The sequence below is a fragment of the Pezoporus occidentalis genome, unplaced genomic scaffold (genome assembly GCF_034315485.1).
Source record: "Pezoporus occidentalis ecotype Australia unplaced genomic scaffold, CSIRO_AGI_Poc_V1 ctg12, whole genome shotgun sequence".
In the NCBI taxonomy this organism is placed as follows: domain Eukaryota; kingdom Metazoa; phylum Chordata; class Aves; order Psittaciformes; family Psittacidae; genus Pezoporus; species Pezoporus occidentalis.
The window spans coordinates 2539488-2562598 of record NW_026912994.1 but is presented as its reverse complement, the minus strand read 5'-3'; the positions used below and the strand labels follow the sequence as shown (position 1 = coordinate 2562598).

The 23111-nt window shown below is 39.2% G+C and overlaps 1 protein-coding gene across 12 annotated transcripts in view; it reads right to left on the bottom strand.

The window, feature by feature from the left end:
• Nucleotides 1–23111, bottom strand: part of NCKAP5 (NCK associated protein 5) — a 530111-nt gene that overhangs the window by 209095 nt on the left and 297905 nt on the right. For 11 of the 12 annotated variants that reach the window (XM_062605646.1, XM_062605676.1, XM_062605694.1 and 8 more), the window contains one exon: nucleotides 1687–1820. In XM_062605646.1, coding sequence (XP_062461630.1) covers nucleotides 1687–1820 — 134 coding nt within the window. Of the gene's footprint in view, nucleotides 1–1686; nucleotides 1821–23111 lie in introns of those variants that run through there. The other variant, XM_062605710.1, reaches the window with a different exon arrangement.

Genomic DNA, 23111 nt, shown 5'->3' with positions numbered 1-23111 from the left:
CCAGTTGCCAGTTTCATTACTTGCTCAAGCAGGGTAAAACTCATTTAGTGAGAAAGTCTGTGTAAACAAATATCTTAATATTCTACTAAACATAAGAAAAAATAACCTCTAATATTCATTGTAACAAACATAAGGTTTTAAAAGCAAATGAAGTATTTAAGTGATACCTTCTCTTCCTTGCATTTGGCCTACACTAAAATAAAATCATAGCCCAATGAAGCCAATGGCAGTTTTCATCCCTGGCAATAACAGGGCCAACCAAAGTGCTATTAATGAAAAGTGGTATTTAAGTTTGCCTTCAAAAGGTATACCTAACGTAAAGGCAGACTTAAAAAGAACATAATACTGATTTAGACAGCATTCACCTTTATCTAAATCAGAGGTACAAAAATAAAGAGACAAACAACTTTAATCCCAAGCTTGCATCCCTCTCCTTCATTACAGATCAGAGCAAGTTAAACTAAAAATAGTAATGGAAGAAAAAGAATGGATTAATTTGAAGATAGTGGACTTCAGGGATCCTAACTAATAAAATAATTATTATTTCCAGAAACACTGTAGAAGTGAATTGGACTACTGCAATTTCAGAGGAGTAATGAAAGTTTAACCTGAAAAGATCTAAATGTGCAACAGTTTAAATTTTACCAAATTACAGGCACTGTACTCTGGAGACTGGCTTCCCCTCACCCCTTCTTTTTTTTAATCATGGCTCCATCATCTTCAAAGTTTATTTCAAAGGCTTCCAGTTAGTGTAACTATAATACTGTTCTAAAATCAGCACCTCAGGAAATTATTCCATAAACAAAGATTAATACATAATAGAGCAAGATATTCTAACCAAGAATACTCAGAGTGGATTTATTTTCTGTGTATTACTCAGGGAGTCTCATCAGAATAAGCAAAAATTGAAACCAAAGATCATAAAACAAGAACAGCAGAAAACTAAAAAAGAAATATCCTTAGCATTTTTAGTGGAAGAATTTTAGTCTTATCTGAACACTTTGATTGTTTTTTAATATCTGAAGAGCATTAATGGAATTTTTCCAAAAACAATGTAACAGATCAGAACAAATTTTATTATTGCTATTAATGGCTTTTGCAGTGTTGCCTAGTAACCCAGTTTCAGACTCGAGGAGCAGCAAGGCAGACACTGAGGAAAAAACCCCACAAAGTATGTCCAGCACAGAAAACCCAAAAACCCCAACAAAAATAATAAAAGAAAAAAACCCACCCCACAGTTGTTTTCACCATATTAAACTAAACTTTAACTTTTCAATGATTCTGGGGCCTAAATGAATCAGTTAATCCGTTATTCAGATTGATCCAACCTATTATTGCTGCTTAACAGAAACAACCAACCAAAAACATTGACTTAGCAATGACATTCGCTTTTTGAGAAGTGACAACCTGTCCTTAAAAAATTATTGGGAATTCTAACAAAAATTTAACAAAAAAGCAAAATCTCTAGAAATGAAAATTTTCACCATTACATAGAATGATGTTATAAACCTTGTAAGTTTTACAGGATGCGGACAGTCATTTAGCCAAAAGCCTGCGATGTTTACAGAATTTCAAAGGGAGAATAGTTTTTGCTTTAGTTTCATTCTATCAACAGGTTTGATCAATCTTTTTGCACCAAAGTATGTTCCTCCAGTATTTTGAACATAATTTACTTATGTAACATACCTTGAAAACTGTTCTTGCAGCCCACGCATCTGAGCTCTGCTGCGTTCCGACTCCAGGGTCACCTCCCGCAATCTTTTTTCACTCTCAAGTCTTAAATGTCTTTCTTCCTCCAACTCATGTATCAGCTTCTCACGCTGAAAGGCCATAAAAACATATTTATTAATTGTACACATAAAACACACTTTTAGCAAAAATTTCAGATCTAATTTGGAAAAAATCACTGAACAATCAAAATAATTACCCTAACTCTCCAATCCCATCATTTTTTTTATAGCAGTGTTTCACAGAATGACAAGCTAGAGATGGAAAGCCTTTCAGAATATCCCCATCACGCTGAGATACTCTTACTTGGCTCAGACTCACTGAAATAAGTATATTTAAAAATAAATTCCCACCCTCTCCTGCAAAGCCCTTTATCTTCCACTCAAAATAAATATTAAACATGGTATTTGAGATCTGTGATCTGTCTTGCTTGAATGCAGACATGGGAAGCATGAAACAACTCAAAGAGGACAACCTGTTACCCCCCCTTAATGTTTCTAGCTCACAAGCAGAGAAGGACCTGACTCTGAAGCCACAGGTTTTCTTGGTTTGGCTGACAGGAGAATCCCTATCAGAATCCATTCAAACCTATTTACTGAAATACTATGAAAAATAGTCTTTAAAAACTGAGTACCAACCAAACAAATATGAGAGAAATAAAAATGCCATTAATTTTACTAATAGTTCTCAAAAGCAAATTAGTATACGGTTTTTGCCAATTCTTAGAACATCGGACCAAAACACCCAAGCTACAATATACAACACATCTGCACAAATCACACGTCACAATTAAATGCAATTTAAGAAGAGGAGGAGAATGAACTGAAAAGTTATAAAAAATGCTACTGTGCCCTGGGTTCAGCAGTAGCAGTCATTTTTATCCTTCTTAGTAGCTGGTGCAGTGCTGTGTTTTTGACTTTCTGCCTGGGAACAGTGCTGATAACACCGATGGTTTTAGTTACTGCTCAAATGTTTAGTCTGAGCAAGGACTTTCTGAGCCTCATGCTCTGTCAGGGAGGAGGGGAAGCCGGGATGAAGCAGGCAGGACACCTAACCCAAACTAGCCAAAGAGGTATTTCCATACCATAGCACGTCATGCCCAGGGATGTAAACTGGGAGTTACCCAGAAGGGCTAGTGCATTGCTGGGTTGAGTTAGGTATTGGTCCCTGAGGTGTTATATTCTCTTCCCTTGTTATTCCCCTTATCATTATTATTATTGGTGGTAGCAGCAGTGGTTTGTGTTATACCTTAGTTACTGGACTGTTCTTATCTCAACCCATGGGAGTTACATTCTTTAGATTCTCCTCCCCATCCCTCCAGGAGTGGGGGGAGTGAGCGAGCGAGACTGCATGGTGGACTGAGTTTAAACCACAACATACTGGAATTAAAAAAATATATATATAGCCTTTTCCATGTGCCCCTGTTGAATGGAAACAAAATGAAATTTTTCCTTGTGCATTTAAATGAGAAAACAAGTCAACAATGCACCCCAAGCAATTTATGTGGTACTACACTATACTCCATCAGTGGAGAGGCTCCAATGTCAATTGTCTAAGAAAAGGTTAAGTAACTGTAAAGCTACAGTGGGTTAGTGGGTTCAACACCCATATGATTTGAAAAATCTGTGCCCATGGCGCAGTACGATTTGTAGCCTGTCAGACAGTCTGATGTAGTTCCACTGCTGACCCAAATTTTCATGACACACCTGCAAAAATTCATCTCAAAATTATACATACAGTTTCATTAGAAAACAATAAAGGTATCTTAGTGTTAAGCCATTAAATGGGGGAGACAGATCATTTGTACATGTCTCAACACTATAAATCTTACTGGATAATAATTTACAATAGCGGTAACCAAGGGACCAAAAATATGAACATTACCAAGTGGAAAAAGGATTCTAGAGACAGTGATAAATAAGCAGACGCCACAAAGGAAGGCTGCAAAGGCTTAAATGAAATATATATATATGCTTGTGAAAAAAATAGGGCAAATGACACAGAGAGCAGAGGGCTTCTGTCTAGTTGGTCATATGTAATATCTGGAAAATGGCAAAACAAGAAACAGGTTACTGGAAAATAAATGTATTGTTCTAACTCAATTACCTAATTACTGTCCTTGCTGTTACATAACCATGTTCTGCCAGGTGATTGGTTTCCGCCACATGAACAAGAGCAAAGTGCTTAGCACCCAGCAGAAGATGCACAGTAGACATACAGAAAGTACGGCTCATGAAGGGTAACTTGGGATAATGATACACAAAGAATATTCAAAGCAGTATTTCTCCATCTTAGATCCCATCAACACTAGCTTCAAAATTATACTGTTCCTGAGGCCCTTGCTGAGTACAGTTGACATCTTCTGTTACAGAAGCATTTCACTGCTGCTAAAGAGACTAGAGCTTCCAAAGTCAGAGTAGCAGGCAAAATTACATAAAATAAAAATATAGTTACCACCCAGGGCTTAAGGCAAGCTTTCAGAAGATAATGACGTCTACAGAAATTGGGTTTAAAACCGAATATGTAACTGTCCCTATGGAAACTGATAAGCCACACTGGAGGAAATTCAGGTACTGCTATGAACCCCTGAGTGCCCAAGTTGACTCAAAGCACCAGGCTGTGCCTGAGCTACCTGATGCAGAAACAGCTAATGATAATGAACTGAAGACTAGAGTGCCATTACCTCCACAACAATCTTACTCTGATTCAGCACCTCTATATGTCTGCTACACTGACAATGCTCTGGTCCTCAAATAACCCTTCTTTCTACATTAAGTACAAAGCCAGATCTCCACGGAGGGAAGAGACAAAACATGACACTTCAGAGCACACATGAGTATCCAGTCCTCCATCTCACTGACAGGATATTTTGCAGGTTGCACAAAGCTCCACCAATTCTCCTGAAGAACAAATGTGCTGTATCTACATGCATGGCCATGGTGCTGCTAATCACAAACCCACATTTTCTAGTAGAGCACTGAATATAAAGCAGAGATTCACAAATCCAAACTGTCTCCTACAAGAGCTGCATAAGCTATTTTCAGGTTTCATTTACCTCTTGCTGCTAGGTCAGAGAATGCTGTTGCTAACCATTTACTCCTTCCATTCATGAGGGGATGTCTATATTACTGCCATACACAAAAAGATCTGCATATCCACATGGGGGGGGTGGTTTTTTTTTGTTTTTGTTTTTGTTTTTTTAAGAAGGACAGACCTAGGAATTACCTTAAGAAAAGTAACTGTAACCCATAAATAAACTCACATTTCAAGAACAATAGCACTACTAGAATGAAATGTCTAAACATTAGGAACTTCTGGAATTCGTTAAATGTCCAGTTCCACCTCATGGGCAAGCACTATGACACAGTATTATATATGTACACAGTATTAAATAAGTGCACAGTATTATATATGTGCACATATCGTTGCTGTACAAAAGCTATGCTCCCTTTCAGGATAAGAGATGAACAATGAACAAGTCAAAAGGCTATGAGACCAGAAACGAAAGCACTAACCTACAGCCCTGAAATTCTGGGTTCTCTTCCAGTAATGAAAAATTTCCTGTATGAATGGAAAGAAGACTGCCCATGAGACAGCTGTACAGCAATAACACCACCAGCTTTCAATTTGTGCTTCTCACAAGAAATTGTTGGCAAGTTTGAGGCACTTCTGCCATTTCTTGCAGGCAGAAAGAAGATCTGCTTTCAGCCAGATCACAGACATTAAATACAGGGTGGAGGGAAAGAAGCAAGAGACCACCCACCCACACTCAGCAAGTTTTCAGACTCCAGGACACGAAACACTCATGTATACTACACACAGAAAAGTCTCCCAGCAGTAGTGATCTTATCTACAACAGAAGATAACTAAATTTTTATTCAAAGCCAGAAAAGCCGTAATGAAGTGTCAGAAGAGAGAAGTGAGCCTAATGTACAGAAAGGCCAGGATTAAACAGAGAGGTTTTGGGTTGTTTGGGGTTTTTTTATCTCCTGGAAGCAGATAGCATACTGCTGAATTCTTCAGAAATTCTGCATTGTCATAACCCCCTTTACAACCACCTCTGTGCTAACCCCATTTTATTCCTGAGCAAAATAAAGATGTGCGCAAGGACATGAACTAGCCAGAAACAGTTCAAGGTTTTACAGTGAACATAAGCTTACTGGAAAGAGAGACTATTAGCATGCCATGTGAAGAAAAGGTTAAATAAAAAAAGAAAGTATGTGAAATGCAACAGTATGTTTTAACACCAGAAAAATCACTGCCATCTTCCAATGAAGTTCCCACTTGCCAATTCCTCTTTAATTGTAGCTCCTTCTCTACATGAGCTCTGCTCAAACTATTTTTCCATGCTTCCTCTCCCTGCCTTCTGCAGCACAGCTATAACTTTCTCCTCTTACAAGTATAACCCTTACTTCACTCTTGCTTCCCTTTGTCAGCCTCTCCAGATAGCCTGACTTCCATCACATCACCCTGTCAAATTTCTCATAACTTTTCAAATATGCAAAAATTTTGTGTGAACAAACTAGAAAGAAAGACAGGGTTAACAAACTCCACCAATACTTTTGTGCAAGTACTGGAATATTTTAACACTTGAACAAATACTGTTTGCAATTACTTCTTCATGAACATTTCAGCAATCAAGTTTCACTAGCTGCTCATTATGTTCATGAGCCAGCGTTTGCACTTCAACGAGTTCCTTTTTGTGTAGCTGTAGAAATGTTCATGTCAAAATGTTTCATTTCTCATCTAGTCAGGGACATGTACCACACACTAACTCGTCTCCTCAAAGTTAAGGAAGGAATCCAATTTGAGGTATTCATGATCAAAACAAAATGCATGAAAACTATTTATGGCTAGACTGAAAATAGTGCATATATTTGACAGAAAATTCTAACTGCTCCTCAGCACTCCATGAAGAGGCCAAGAGACAATGCTTATTTTCAGAGTTACTCATTAATAGCCATGCTCTCAGTCTAAGGAGTGACCCAGAGCAGCCACGTGACAAGTGTCTCCTAAGAAGTGCTCAACTATTTTTGTCTCCTTTAATTCCCTTTGGATGTCGCAAACGTTAGCACCTGGTTCTTTCACTTCTACCACACTGCAAGCGTCTCCTCTCAAGTGACCCCTAACACTGTGACAGCCACCAGAAAAGGCAGAAGTGACAAAACATGAAAGTGGATGTGTTGGGCAGCAGCCACAGGAGGCGGAGGGCAGTGCGTGGTGCAATAGGCCCATCACTGCTGGCCAGTTTGACACCTAGCATGCAGAGTGAACACGCAGCACCTTAAGGTTTTGAACAGAAAGGCTGTCTTCTTACCTCTTTTTCCTTTCTGAGCTATTTTCCTGTCAACTTTAAAATTAGACACAGATGACACTCAAGCCTTCCAAGTCAGGGACGTGCAGTTTAACTCCTTTACCTGTCATCGCAAATAAAATCAGCAGATGTCTCGTTTGAACGATGCCACCAACTCTGTGACAAAACCTTCTCAGAGAAGTACTTGGGGACTTCTCTCCATAAGGGCCAAGCATTCAACTGACACAAGCAGATTTCTTACTTCAAAACCCTCTAGTCCCACCCCACCCTTTTTGCTGGTCCTGCTTCTCTCCCCTCCTCAGTGCTGATGATCTTGTGTCCTCCAACTTAAAGCTGCTTAACTGACAGCTCATTCCTCCTTCCTTTCCACCTAAAACCATTTTCCACTGCCTCCCCCCCCAACCATGTGCCACCCTAATAATCTTACTTAATGTCAGTGGATCGGATGTGTCTGCGACCATGTGTTGGTAGTGGAAGGCTGTGGGAGCTCCTCTGTGAGGAGAAGCCAGGGCTGCCTTGTGCTGGACACAGCCGGTTCCAGCCAGTTACAGCTGGCTGAGTCATGGCCCCACCGCAGGGCACAGCTGAGCCTACCACTGATGCTGGTGGCACCTCTGGGAAATGTATTTAATAAAGAGCAAAACTCCTTGTTGAGGATTGAGGTAAATAGTGTGAGAAATAGCCCAGTGAGGGCCCAGGCCAGGGAAGGAGGTGCTCCCAGAGCTGGGGTGGGTATTTACCTGCAGCCCATGGAGGGAACACATGGGACATCTCCTGAAGGATTGCAGGCTGTGAAGAGCCCATGCTGGAGCTGGGGAAACCCGTGAGGAGGAAGGTCCAGCAGCGAGGGACTGTCACGGACCTCATCCTCATTCCCCTGCGCCACTCAGCAGGGGAAGCTGGGGAATCAAACTCTGCAAACTACACTTTGGAAAGTGCTGTTCTAAATTTGTCTTTGTTTTACATTATCCAAATCTATTTTAATTGGTAATAAATTAAATTAATCTTCCCTAAGCTGCCTGTTTTGCCTGTAAGGGTGAATGTTTTCATCTTCACCCATGAGCTTTTTCACCTTATTTTCTCCCTCAGTCCTCTTGAGGAGGAGGAGCAAAAGAGCAGATAGGTGGGTGCCCAGCAGTCAACGCACCACACCAGAGTGTTTTAGCCTTTTAATTTACCATTGACATAAAAATCATACTATTCCTTTGATCAATAATGTTATCTGTATGTTAAACAAAAATGTGGCTGTGCATCAACATTTCAACTATAGATAGCTGCAAGTGAAAAAGTAAAGAGATTTAGTATACACATGGCATGCATGCTATAGGGGGTGCTGCTCTATCATAAGGGAGCCAGCCCAACAGCTGCATAGGAACTGGTGCCTCCTTTTTCAGTTTAGCTTACGTTTGAGTCTTATGAAAAGCAATTCTTAAGAACAGCTAGGTATAACTAGGATGATTAGTTCAAATATCAAAAATGTATTCTTGAAGATGTTCTTTGCTTCCCCGGTGCATCATGAAAAGGGTTTTACTATGGTACTACTAATTATGCTCACTTGAGAGCGCTATTTTGCAAAAAAAGTCGAGTTGAGAATATTTAACATGGGCTTAATGTTGCTCAAAATCAGGCTAATAAGCTTCACATTTTTTTAACAACTATTTTAAAGCATTTGCTAAAGAGGGTCACAATTTCTGTGTAATTAATATTGATTTCAAACAGATACTTTGCAATGAATTTAAATTATGGGAAGAATACTTTTTTTTTTGTTTGAAGCACCATTAAGTCATTGCTGACCTGAGTATTTATATGCTTATTTTTAATGCATTTTCTAACACTATGTGTCTGATAGCATACCGTAAAACTCATATTTAACAGAATCATCACCTATTCTGTAACACAAGATCCTATACGCCAGAGAGAATCAACTGGCCACAAAAGCAGACAAAACCAGCACCACCAAAGTAGACAACAATTGCAACAGAATTGAGGAAATAAACAGCAACTACTAGAAGTATGTTAAAATCAGTTTCCCAAGCAAATCAATGCTCAATACTGTTATGAATAAATATACATATTCAACGTACTCAAACCCACTATTTTATCACCTCTGTATGCCACTTTTGAAAGACTGCTGCAGGCCGGAGCCACAAAGCAGCCTGGGATAAGGGATGAGAGAGGGATGGTGAAACAATTCTAATTTTCAAGAATTAATTATGAAATATTAATTAAATAGAAACTGTCATTTGCAACTTGATGTCCCAGTTGGTTACTTTAACAAAGTAACTAATTTTTTCTGATGCAATGAATATTTAATTCCCCCAACATAATACATGTTGATCAAATGGTATTTGTTCAAGTGCCACATAATACATCCAAGCCTCAGTTGCCCACAACCTAAGCTGTTGGTTAAAGAGAAGTACAAGAGTTACAGATATTTTATAAGAGCTCATGTCTGGGTCCTGCAAAAAAAAAGGTCAAGGAGTCCAAAGTGGTTTGCCCTCATCTGTCTTATGCACAAGGCAGGTGAAGTCTCTTGATGTGGTCACCTCCAGAGGCAAAGGGACCTGCTTGATGCCCTGCTGCAAAGCCCAGGGCTACCACACAAGGCAGGACCTCCCCCTTCAAATTCCCCTTGTGCAACCTGGGGACCAGCAGACAGGAGACTACATCCCTCTCTGTCTAATCATATTTCACTCACAGATGACAGAAATGTGATTACAAGAACAGAGAGCAGATAACATTTTTTATTTCATCATAAATTGCACCAGGTACTGTATTTTTGTTCAAATTCAAATGAGTCAAACTTCAGAGTGTCCTTTGTTTGCTCCTCATCGATCCCTGTTAAACCAAATGTTTCTCATTCTGTAATCAATACTGCTCTGCAAAAATAAACCAAGGCACTGACAAACAACTTTGCAGAACATTGCAGCATTCCTTGTGGTGGACTCTGACAGCATGAAAAAACACTACTCCAAAGAGCGGGGGAAAAAAGAAGTGCATTGCTTATTGTGCTTATTACAATTTTTGCAGGCTGCTTACACCTGAATAATTTTACTGTAACAAGACTTTATTAAATTAGCCAGCTATTGAAACTAGAGCTTTCCAACAGTGGCAGTTAATATGCCTTTGTCCCTTGCTACTGTTTCCAGCTATACTGGGAATACTGACAAATACCACTAAACACAGATATCCCAGGGATAAAGTTATAGGTGTATTTAAAGCACAGAGAAACATTAAGGTACAAACAGTAATAACTTAAGCACTTGGAGAGTTCATGGAAGGAGAGGTACCTATATTTCTGTATCTTCAAAATAAAGAAGGGTGAAGTTGTGTGGCTGCTTTGTAATCAAAATGAATTACCCTTTCACCTGGTACAGATTTGTACTACAAAGGCTAAGGAAGACAATTCCTTAACTTACATAAGGCCTCTACTTTTTCCCCCAATTATTTTATGATGTAATCATTTTCCTAAAGTTATTCCTGCTAAAGCTCTGCAACTTCAAGATATAAATAGCATAAAAAGCAGTATCCTAATTTTAGGCTGGTATCTTCTAGCTTTTTCATTTCAGTAAGAAAAAACTATGTATTTTTAGAACAGGATCCTGCTTCCAAAATGACAGACTACCCAAACAAACCAGTAAAGCCTGACACTAACTAATTTGTACTAGCCTTTTCTAAAACTGCTTTGAAAACAGCTAAAGTAAATATTTTTAGGAAAATAATTTATTTTCCACTATGAATTTTTTCACATGTCAATACACCTTTCTCTTTGGCTTCATATCACACTAGCACATGTATCCTGTGCCTGTCAGATGCAAACTTCAAGCTTTGCTTGGCTCTGAGATGAACAGCAAAATAGGAAAGGTTTATTACTATTAGTGATATTTTAGTGACAGTAGTTTACACACTTCATATTCTTGGGTGATAACACTGCTCCAGAGTAATTCAAGTAAATTAGAAACTCTTTCTTGATGGAGTTACTCCTTATGAATAAAATAAGATGCTAGCTTTCATTGTGCACTAGCTCAAAATTGCCACCATGTGGAAGGACAGCAACTTAATTTAGCATTATTTATACTGCACTGATATAGTTTTAATTGCATCTGTACAACAGAATAACTGCTGTGCAGAAGCTCCTTTATCATTACAAGCCTACAATTAATCTGAATTAGGCAGGCTATTACACGAGCAGTACTGTATATATAGTTGGAGTTGTGACAACATTTATTTCACGGGGGAAAAAAATAATTAAATAATTCATAAACCCTTTCAGCACAAAGCTAGGTAGCTAGCACCATCCCTCCTATCACTTTCAATAGCTATGGTGTACGCCTGCCCTCTGAAAGGGAGCTCTGACTGCCCAACAGATCTTTAATTCTGTGAAACACACCATGACAGGCCACACAAAATGGGAGATACCTTTAAAAAACACCCAACAATATAGTAACAACAAAAAAATCCCACTCGGAGTCTTCCAGAAACAAGTAAGTGGAAGTGGACCTCTTAGCACCCTTCCCGGAGGCACACTGATAGATCCAGTGGTTACACACAGTCTGTGACAGTGAAATGCGTACTTTATGCAAATGAAACATTCGCACCCCCAGCTCCTTAAAGGACATCTCTGCATCGTATTTTCAATGTTGAATGAAGACAAGCAATGCATATTTTGGTAATTCTCTCTCCCTAATAAAACAACTGCTATTCAGACAAATTCACAATTGACAGCCCAATTTCAAAGACTTGTATTGATCTGCAGTTCTTAGCAGAGGTAATATTTCCATTTTATTCACTATTTCCTTCTAAGCGGAGGGGTCTAGAAAGAATACTCTTAGTGAATTTGAAAGCCCCAAATAGGCAGATCATGGACTTCTAAAAATTATTAATCTTAAAATGATAACACTTCTAAAAAATGAACTTGCAAATGCAATTGAGTTTCTAATAGATTCTACAGACAGTAATTAAAGAAATCTCATTTCTCTAAATTAAGCATAATGAAATGTTTTTCAAGATTAAATAACAACTTGTAAACAATATTACAATTCATATGTATTGTATTATATTCATAATTCATATGAATACCTAGTATTCAGAAGTGTGGGGAGAAAAACTTGATACCAAAAAGAGAAACAGCGGGATTAACAATTAATATAATGTAAACCAAAATTAAATTCCCTGAAATATCTTACATTGTAATGGCTAATTATAATTCTAAGCCCTTTTTACACATTTTATTTTTTTTAAGATATGTAACCACGCACAAAGGTGTTTGGTTTTTACCCCAGGAATATACAGTCTTTTCTTAGCAGAAACAAAGCTTTATAACCAATGTCACTTGTTTACAATGAGTTTTTATTAATTCAGTTGCAAACAAGCAAAAATCCCCAGTCTGTGCTAGTTTATGTTTCCCACTTGTTTGATTCAAGAAAATGTATAATAATGGTGTTTGAACCATAAACAGCACAGAAGAGTGTGTGTACACAACAGCTTGCAGGAGCCAACCTACATGGGCCAGCAAAGCATCAATTGTTTGATTTACCTACAGTTTTCTGTCAGATCTGCAATTCCTGAACACCTCCTAAAGGGGTACCAGTGTAGCAATGTATGAAACATGCACGAAACACAGACGGTAAGGCTGGCTGGCAAAACAAAAGTTCCCAGTTACAGAAACACAACTCAGGTTTTACAGTTTCATCAGAACAAAACTACATCTCCGAATAAATAAAACTGACACCAAAACATTAGATAGTAACACAGTTACAGCCTGCAAGCACTTAGGTATTCTCCAAGAGCCACATTCACAGAGTTGAATGCTTTGCTGACGATAGACTGCAAGTCTCTTGTCATTCTCTAGTCAATTTATTTAAATAAAACAGGGCATGGGACTGAACTCCCCACTCACACAACAAAGACTAGGAATAAATGAACCCAGGTGATTTAGAAAAGGATCCAGGTTCAAGAAAGTGTTCTTCCCCATAGGGTCATTGCCTATATTTAGTAATCAGAAACTCCTTCTCAGATCAAAAGAGAAGTCTTGCAGTGAGGGCCAGAAGATTTGCCTGAAGTACTCTCAAGTGCATTACATGTTCTTTGGACTTTTTGTGACCTACAGCAACACTTTCAAAACAATCATATACTGTATTGGTGCATGAGATGAGCTGTAGGCCATACGATTTAGGGTGGTTTCCACATTTGCACTTGCTGAGATTACATTTAATTTTTTATATGTCGTGGGTTTATTTTATAGTTGAACAACAGACATCTGCTGTCAGTTTGGATGAAGTTCCAGCATAGGAAAAGACTTGAGAGAGGAAAGAGAGACCTTAAGCTCTGTAAACCAGTGTAGTCCCACAACTGATACACTTTCAAAATGCAAGAAAGAGTTTTCAAAGGGGGTTTTAAAAGGCAGGCGGTTTCCAGATCTTGTCTGCATTGTTTGGAGAGTCTATAAAAATTGCATGAACTATGACAGCCAGTGCTCAGTTCGGACTCAGAAGGTTTATTCAAGTTCCTTTTAAGCAGGTAATAATATTTTGATAAGCCACTATGTAAACATTACTGGAAAACAGTATTTGTGGCATACTTGCAAAGGGCTATGAAGTCTAGCCTGAGTGGGGTGGAAAGAAACCATGAATTTGTAGTCATGCTGGACTTTGATTTCTGAAACATTGATGCCTACCCATTTAAGGGAACCTACTACAGTGGAATAGTGCCCCACCTGCAACACAACAGTCTGTAGAAAACATAGAAGACAACAGGTAAAAAGACAATTAAGGGTGACAGGTCACTCAAGCTACACTGTTTATATCTGGTATTGATTTTGACTTATGGAATTCATATAAAGCAATACAGTATCTGCAGCATTTCCTCCTATGCGCTCTAAAGGGTTCAGTGAAGGGACACTGTCCCAGAGCACAAGTAACAAGGAGGGCCCAGACACCAAGTTTCTTCCAGATCCCACCGCAATAGTAGAAGAGGTCACTGCCTCAGTCTGATCACCCCTTATCACTAGCTGGAGGTCACCAGCCTTTCAAGTCAGCAGAGAATTGCTTAAGGCTCAGGATGGGGTATAAGGCAAAGGGCTTAACTGAACTCACCAGCAGACCCAGACGTGCTTTGAAGTAACTTCGCAGGCTGTGCAATGATGGAGCACTGGCATAATCCCCACCCACTCTGCTGAGGTAACAGTAACCCCCAGCAGGGAGACAGTAACATCTTAAATGACTCCTGCTTATCTGCCCTGCCGGTGTGCCTGCATGCAAAGAGAATGGGTTTTCCCCTCTGTAACTGACCAACATGTTCTTTAGATGATATAAATGGTTTCCTTTCTAAAGAACTGAATGCTCAGAGAACAAATGGGCATGCGGCTGAATAAAGCGTTTCCCACTTGGATCTGTTATTAGCAAGATACGAGTTACGCAGCAGGATACACATAGGATAAGCATTAGAAAAAAACCTACTCTTCTAAGAATTTTATTTGGCTTTAATGGATCAGTCAGTGGAATTCCACTTTGCTGCCCAGGGAGCTCTGGGATTTACTCACAAACTAGGAGCAGCACATGTTCTTTGTCCTGATGCTGGGGAGAATTAGGGCTTCTTCACTTTCTGGACTTCTCAAGAATATATTTGTATTTTCTGCTAATAAATAGGATATTAAGAAGTTAAACAGATGTAAGGCTAAAGAAAAATTGGAAGGATGGGAGGAGCAGAACCTCACCATGCCAGTCACGAGAAATGGCTCAGAACGTTTTGCAGTGCCACCAGACCCCCACAGATCTGGGATATGCCAATGTTTTAAATCTTCATGCACATGCTTCTATTTGCTTTTCTCAGCTGACACACTCAACACCTCCAGCATCACTACCTTGCTGCTAGCTACCTTTCCATACAGCCTTTTTTTTTTTTTCCCCAGGCTCTTCATAGCATTGCTCATGAACATGTCAGATCTTATTACAATTTTTCTGTGTTCCCTTGTACAGCCCATTTAATGGTCAGTAGTAGGTAACTGTAAAAAAGATAGCTTATTTACTCAGTTGCTCCTTGCATGTATTCCAGAGTCCCGTCACTTTAGCTGTCTGACAAATGTACCCCTTTTTTCATATTCAGACCTTTAGCACTTCAGGCACTACTATAAGCAACAGGGAAATGTGGTGGATTTTTTGTTGGCTGGTGCATCTCCAGCGGCATTTTTAACAGAGATGCCACTGCAAGATCTTTATCTGTGCTGACAATGCACACATGCAGAAGAACTGACTTGATCTTCAGGGGCCAGACCGAGTTTGCAAAGCAAGTACCTGAGAGAATTTGAAAAAAAAAAACATAAAGTAACAAGTTTTCAGGCTGTTTTGAATTTATTCACTGGTTAAACAGGACTAATTAATTAAATTAATTAGTTTAATTTAATAATAAATAATTGATTTGTCTAAATGGGGCTGAAAAGAAGCACTGACCATGCAAGCAAAGCGAAGTTGAGCTGGGTTCAGGGGATTCAGGGTGTTTAGCTCAATTTTTCAGCTGTTGTAGGGTTAGCGGGACAAACTGCTATCATCAAGTAAGTCAGTAGCTACAAGAAAAGAGCAAAACTAAGAAAAATTCCTCCTTCCTGTATCTGTTGGTTTAAACTCATTTCCAGAAGCTGATACTCGTGCTTCCTGGGAGTTCATTGGGATATTTCTGCTAACTTGCTTACACCCCTTCTAAAGTTTTTCCTTTTGAAAAGTGTTAAACTGCATGCATTCTTCACACCCTGGCTTCCCCTTGCCTCCTCTTCCATGTTTCAGTTTGTGAACTTCTCATTTAATGCATGTATTTCCTTGAGGTATCTCCTACATCACAAGTTCTCCTTTCTGGGCTGGTTTATTAGCAATGACATTGGGAAATCATACATAATGCAAGATTTCCAACAACAACCCAGGAATTCTGACCCACTCCTCTAGCAACATCCATGGAAAAGGTTTCTTAAATGCAAAACCATGCCAGTCACTGTCACAGACTATTTTTTAATAGCTACTACCAGGAACAGGATGTTCCCAAGAGACAATAATTTTTCTTCCACACTCAGATATCATTTCTAAATAAGCACTGTCACCATGGATGCTGATCACAAATGTGCAGCGTAAAGATGTAATTACAAAATTACAATTGAGTGGACTGCACACACTGAGCCAAATCCCCTCTCGGTATTCATCCCAAGTTGCTGGGCTGCAATTATTCATGGCACATCAAAACCCCAAGCTTCAAGTAGCAATCAGCACTATTTAGATGCGCAGTAAGACCCCACCTCTTCCCCAAAGAGTTCAATACCTACACAGGCAAGCAGATGAACAGCAGTCAGAATAAAGACTGCTTTACAAATGAGCAATTTAGATCAGAAATTAAGTATTTTCCATAATTATAAATTCTTTAGGTGTCAAAGGTTGCAACAGGACTTACAGGACACCAAAGTTAAAGAATAAGATCCTTAATGAATATAGCAAAGAGTTTTAAGCACCAGATTATTTACAGTCACACAGTAGGGTACTGTGCAGAAAGCACAACTTATCAGCACAGTTTGGAGAATGAAGGAAAGCCACTTCCCAGCCAGGTAATGTCCTGCATTAAGCCTGGTACTTTCATTAGTTTCCTGTAGCATAACTACAGAATGCATCATGCCAAGTGGTATGGAAATAACACTGTCCAAACATCACAGTCATTCCCACAGTCTAGACAGTCTCCTCTTGCAGGACACGCAAGCGAGTCTGATCACTAGTTCCAGACTTGGAAAACTATGTCATGAGATCTTCATTATGAAAGATCCCATAAAATATCAAAAGATGCCTTATCACAATGCAATAGATACAGACCCAAAACAAACAAAGTATGTAAAAGAAAATTCCTGACAAATCAAAAACCAAATTAAAGATTATGAACTAGAGCAGGGAGGGAAAAGAAAGGAAGACTCACAGTTGCCGGCTCAAGCTATATGAATCTGTACAAAGATACGTAAGCCTAGTACAGGAACACATTTCCTCACTATGTTTTAATATTTCTTTTAAATCTTTCACTGAAGTTGCAGAGAAGGGTGATTATCCTCTGCCAAGACAAAAGAACAGCAAAGCTAATGGAGCTTAATGGTACAAAGAATACTGACAAGTTCAAAACTTGCCCAGATAAGCTGCGACTGGTTTTTATGTCTATCTGCAAAGTGTTCATTGGTTGGAAATGGCCAACATTTTTTCACAGTTTCTGCTGTCTCTCTTATATTCACCTCCAACAGACTAGTTTCTGTATATATGTATATACATATATGTAGGCTTTGTCTCTACCCAGAGGGACCTGGACAAGAGAAAAGCACTTTACTATGCCACCTTGGTGTGTGACAATTATGAATCAGGGCTCCACTGTGTTTGATGCTGACTAAAGACTCGTTGCAGTAAAGAGCTTCTACTCTAACAGAAGGCAATCTAAAGTGCTGCTTGAGCTGACTCGCTTCAACTGTCAGCACTGACTCCATGCTACAAGCTCTGAGAGCACTGTATTCATTTAAATAAATGGGCATTTAATGGAAGCAGCACAACTGAGTGAAACTCTTGGTACATAAATTTTGGCCTTCCTTACACAGAAATTTTCCTTCCCTCCTAGTAACCTTTCTGTCCCATTTGGGGGAAAAGGGGAAGTCTTCTGAACCCAGACAAAAACCCCCTTGGTTTGTGCAGGGACTAATGCCACATATCACAAAAAACTAAAAGTCACTGAGTGACAATTAAGTTCATCTTTAGATGACAACAGCAATGTAGAAATCAAAGACCCTACTCCTGGTCCAGCTGGCCACAAAAATAAAAAAAAGAAAAAAAAAGAAAAGAAAAAAGAAAAAAAGAAAACAACCAAATAAATAAAACAAAACAAAACAAAACAAAACAAAACAAAAAAAAACACAAAAATCTGGTGATTTCTATTACTTGTAATATGATAATTTCCCTAACTATTACAAGAAAAAGATTGCAATGCCACATATATCACAGCAGTTTCACCACTATTAATCTGTATAAATTTACCTTCCTAGTCGCATAAAATACAAATTGCTGGCCCAGTGTGTATACATTCACAACTTATTTCCTCTTCGGAGACTCAGGTGTTGTGACTAATTCTGTCCTAGCTGTGATCCCTTTCTTGCATGAGATAAAACCTCACTGTAAATGTCCTGCCTCTGCAGCCTGCAGATCCCTGGCTCTATTCAGGTCATTCCTGCAAAAACATTAATCCACTGAGTGTGTGGCTTCCTCAACTCAACTCCTGCCATTGCCTGGAGGAGCTGGGGATTGCAGAGCTTAACCTTTGATATGAAAATGGCTGCAATTCACTGTTGTTAGTGCATGGGTGCATAACTCCTACCAGGCAATGAGGTATTGCCTAAAGCGTGATACATCTGCTTCTAGTCATATAGCAGGATTTGCTCCATGCTGAAGCCAACTGCCACTCTGATATCACATACACCCCTAAATGCTATGAGGCTGCATAACCTCTTTCTGTACTCCAACATCCTCTGCCTTTGTTACCTAATGTATAAATGGCAATTTCTACTTGAGGGTAACTTAGTTTATATGACATACTTTCTACAGCTTGCCTCTGGTTTACTTTCAGACCTTATATAAACGCATTTTTTATGTGTTGGGTTTTTTTTTTTCTTATGTTCAGTGATTTTACATCATTCTATTTGACTCGTTTTTATGTCGACTAAATACTCACAGAAACTTGTTGAAGAGACAGACCATTCTGGTGCATTCCAGCTAAGGGGCACAACTTATTTCTGCTCCTCTGAATATAGTACTGATCTTTAAAGTGCTGGTGCCTACAACAACATCCTTGGGAAGCAGAGCGAGTAAACACCAAAACCGAGGATGGATTATCGCTGCCTCTGCAATGGCAAGTACCAAGAGTCCCTTCAAAGTCCCGTGTAACTTAGAATACTGCGGCTAACGCCTTCCAGCTTCACATACCTAAATGCCTGTGAAGGCTGAAAAGCCTGCACTTCCAGCATGCCGCAGGTTCGTTTCTCACCAGGAATGTGGAGGTGGGTGCTCTTTGCAATGGCTGCAGCTCCCTCTCCTGGTGGAAAGCCAGAGTCAGGGAGACCACCAGCTTCCACCACCTTCCCACACCCGCTCTCACCATTTCTGCTACGCTTTAAACAGAGTAATGCAAGTAAATGGATTTTAACAATTTACTGTAGAATTTGGTGAATAAACCGGACTCTGGAATTAATTAACAAGGAAAAAGTAGCATAGCCTTTCAAAAGGCAGACAATTCTGAGCAGAGGCAACCGGGCTCCCAGTGCTTCTGTTTCAGGAAGAGTGAGCAACACCACCAATTTTTTTTAAATGGAAAATGCCTGTTGAAAGGTGTCGGAAATTTCAAGTCATAAAGAAATCTCAGATTCATAAAAGCCTCAAAACACAAAACCTGAAAATGTTTGAAAATTTGAAGCAAACAACAAAATAGGACACAAGGTTTTATTTTAAAACCACTGAAGATAAAACTGCAAAATTGTGAATGAGAACATTTGGCCTAATGCAGTATGAACAATTGATGAGGTCCAGGAGCATTAAACTAGGATTGTAAAGAATTTCCATAATCATTACTGATGCCCACTACTGCTAATGTCACTGAGTTTCTGTGAGGGCTGTATGATGAACTTTCTAAGGAAAAGGAGCTAGACAACATTGAGAGCTGTGTATAAGCACACAGCTGCACAGAGATGACAGCACAAGGGTCACATTGCTTCTATTCCAGTTTAGGCCATTTAATATAAAAGAAACATTTTAGAACAGTTACTTTACCTCTCTCTCTGCTTCTTCCTAATTAAAGCAGGTATAGATGTTTTCATAGACAGAAGCTGGGAAAGACAATTTAGCCTTGTATCTCATCCTTTAACACTTCATTTATTACTAAATATCATCCATTTTTGAGTGACCCGGGTGTTTCTGCAACAACGGCCTTCTCAGCTGCTGAAGGCAATTGCAGAGATTCATCATGCCAGTGACAGGAAGCGCCTCCGCACTAGTGGCACTACATTGTGCTGCCATCTGTAAGACCTCAGCCTAAGAGCAATCTCAGGATTCCCCCTCCTCCATAAAAACAATGTACGTAGTGCAGATGTTAGGAGCTGGGTCTCTGAACATGCTGACCATGGTCCTTTCAAAGGGCTCCCTGCTAGGTGATTAATGGGGCAGTATTAATATCAGTTGCAGTGATGACCACAGAGCCAGGATGGTGGCCTGAAACCGAGTGCCTGGGCAGTGCTGAGAGGCAGGAGAGGTGCGGGAAAAGCACGATTTCCTACAGTCATGGGCTGCCGTTATAACCATGCATTTTAAGCTTCCTGAAGGAAAAAAAAAAAAAAAAAAAAAAGATGGATATTTGGATTTCTATTTTCAACTTCATTTCACTCAGCTCAACAAAGCATTGTCAAGACAGCGTCGGATCTCTTTCTTCTCACTACAAAACTAGCACCCACATGAAAAGTCTAAACCTGAGTGGAAGAGCAAACAACTAAAATTACATACAAAACACCCAGGAGTTTGGGAAAACAGATAATATGGTCAGCTTAATTTTTATATGATTTCAATCAAGACCTTTTCTGCACTTCAACATGTCCATCTCCATTTGAAAGCTCCAGTTCAGCACCGCATGATGAGGAAAAGAGGCAGAGATCCTTTCAAAGCTGATTACAGTACAACTTTGGTTTCAACAGGGAAAAAAGACTGGTTTGCACTTCCCGTGGCTCTTTAAGAGGCTGTTACATATATCGAAACACATTACATTTAAGAAAGTTGTAACAAGCAGAAGTGACTCAGTTCCTAGTGCTAATGGGATATCTTACTGACGCTGCAAATTTTTTTTCTGCCTTTCCTTTTTACTTCTTCCACTCTTTATTTTAAAACTTGCAGTCTCTACTGTTTTACAGCAAAAACTGTTTGTGAAGCAAGAATTGTGCTGATCGCACCAAAACTCATTAATATAACTTGGTTTTCCATTATTAGCACCATCTGAGCCTGTTGAAAGCCTTAACCAGGGCTTTAATTTTTCCACAGAGAGCTTTAAATTAATTAGTGGTTTACATGCTAACAAAGAATCTGATACATTCATAAATCAATCTAATGCAGAAGGATTACCAGAGGGTGGAAACCTATTCAGTGGGGACCTCACATTCACTTAACATGGTGGGTTTTTAACAAAAGGGTGCAGGTGTGGAATAGACCGGTACCAGGAAGAGTCCCTGATAATCACTTTGCGTCACTTAAAGACGCAGCAGGACACATGGTAAATCAGAGCCTAGGGCCCACCCTAAGCAAAACCCATGTAGATATAAAAGGCAATATCATCTCACTTTAACCTTCACAGCTAAATTGCCAGAGTGGTACAATTTCTTTTGTATAGGTTACAGGCCACTGAACTAATGGAAAATAGAGTAGAATTAAAGGGCTTGGATGAGAAGTACAAAGAAAGCTGTGTAACATATACGTAAATAAAGGTACCAAATCTAAAAAAAATTAATTTTTCTGTGTATTATTAAATGAATTCAAAGTTATTAACACATAACTGTTTATACTTTCAGTTCATTTTAGGCTTTTAATCTAGCTTCTGCTAACACAACACTTATTCTTGCCACAAGAGCTCTACCCTCATATTTCTCATAACCTGGCACTGCTCACTTGTTAAGACAATGTCACAAAAATGAACACTTTTCACTTTTCCTAGTCTCATTCTGTGTCCTAAAGGTCCAAAGTAATGGACTAAAAAAAAAAAAAAAACTTTGATGACTAAAGCAGTTGTCAGTCTTTGCTATGTTTTGAAATAAACCTGTGATCTGTTCTGAGAGCTGCTCATTTTAATAATGGAGTCTCTGTCACCACAGACACCTTCACACTCTCCACCAAATGCAGTAAGAACTGTACACATAAGAAGTGATCATTTTCTTTTCCTTTACAAAAAGGTAAAATATCCTTGATGAGTCAAAAGAAAAATGACTGAGAAAATTGTGAACATGCCCATTAAGAAATTAAAGTCTGTAAGTGACAGGAAGAGCCAAACGGCAATTTAGACTCAACGCTGCTGAAATATTCATGGATTGGCAGTAAGTAATTGTGCATTTTGATAATGGATAATCGATACTTACTGGTGATGGTTCATGAAATAAAGAAACCAAAGCAACTATATGGGATTCATAGCCTGAATTTGTTCAGTTCTAATTCAAGTAATTATAAATTCATACTCACTCAATCCTACCTAGAAGGTAGCAGATTTTCCATATAATCATATGGAAAAAAACGTATCACAGGTAATTTGTATTCTTGGTGATAAACATTTACTTTGAAATTAAGAATCGTCATTTTATCTTCTATAGTACTTTCCAGTAATTCGCTACTTCCAACAATAAATCAGTCATGAGAAAGGTAACTGTGGGACATACTAAAACCCCCATTTCCTATGAGGACTGACATGGAGCAGACACACTAGTCCTGCAGACGGGACACAGTGCCTGATCTTCAACTTCAGCTGAGGTCTCCTCGGGAAAACATCTCATCATAAACATGCATTTCATCATCACTCACATATATTATGTATACAGATGTACAAAGATGTACAAAGATACCACAGTGTAAGTAATTTCTATAGCACATGCTTTGTATTTATTCATTGTTGTGGATTTTACGTACGTGTCCACCTTACTGCAGCGGTTCCTGAGATGCTGGGTGAACCCGAGCACTGGGAGCCTTTCCTACCCATCACTTTGAAGCACCACTTGCAAAAAGGCAACAGCTGGTTGCAGGCTACAGCAAATGGTAACTGATGTGACCTCCCATGTAGGGAAGCAAATCCTAAATAATATCTTCTCCCCTCGACTTGTGCTGGGAAGGTAATAGGGAAGAGTACCCATGGCTCTCTCACACTGCGATCACATAGGTGTCAAATGGGAACCAGGAAGGTCAGGGCAAACCCTCCAGCATGCCAGTGGCAGGGCAGCACACGCAGGGACAGGTCATCCTTAAAATGAGCCTGGGTTGACATAACGTCGTCACTCTTACCCTCATGA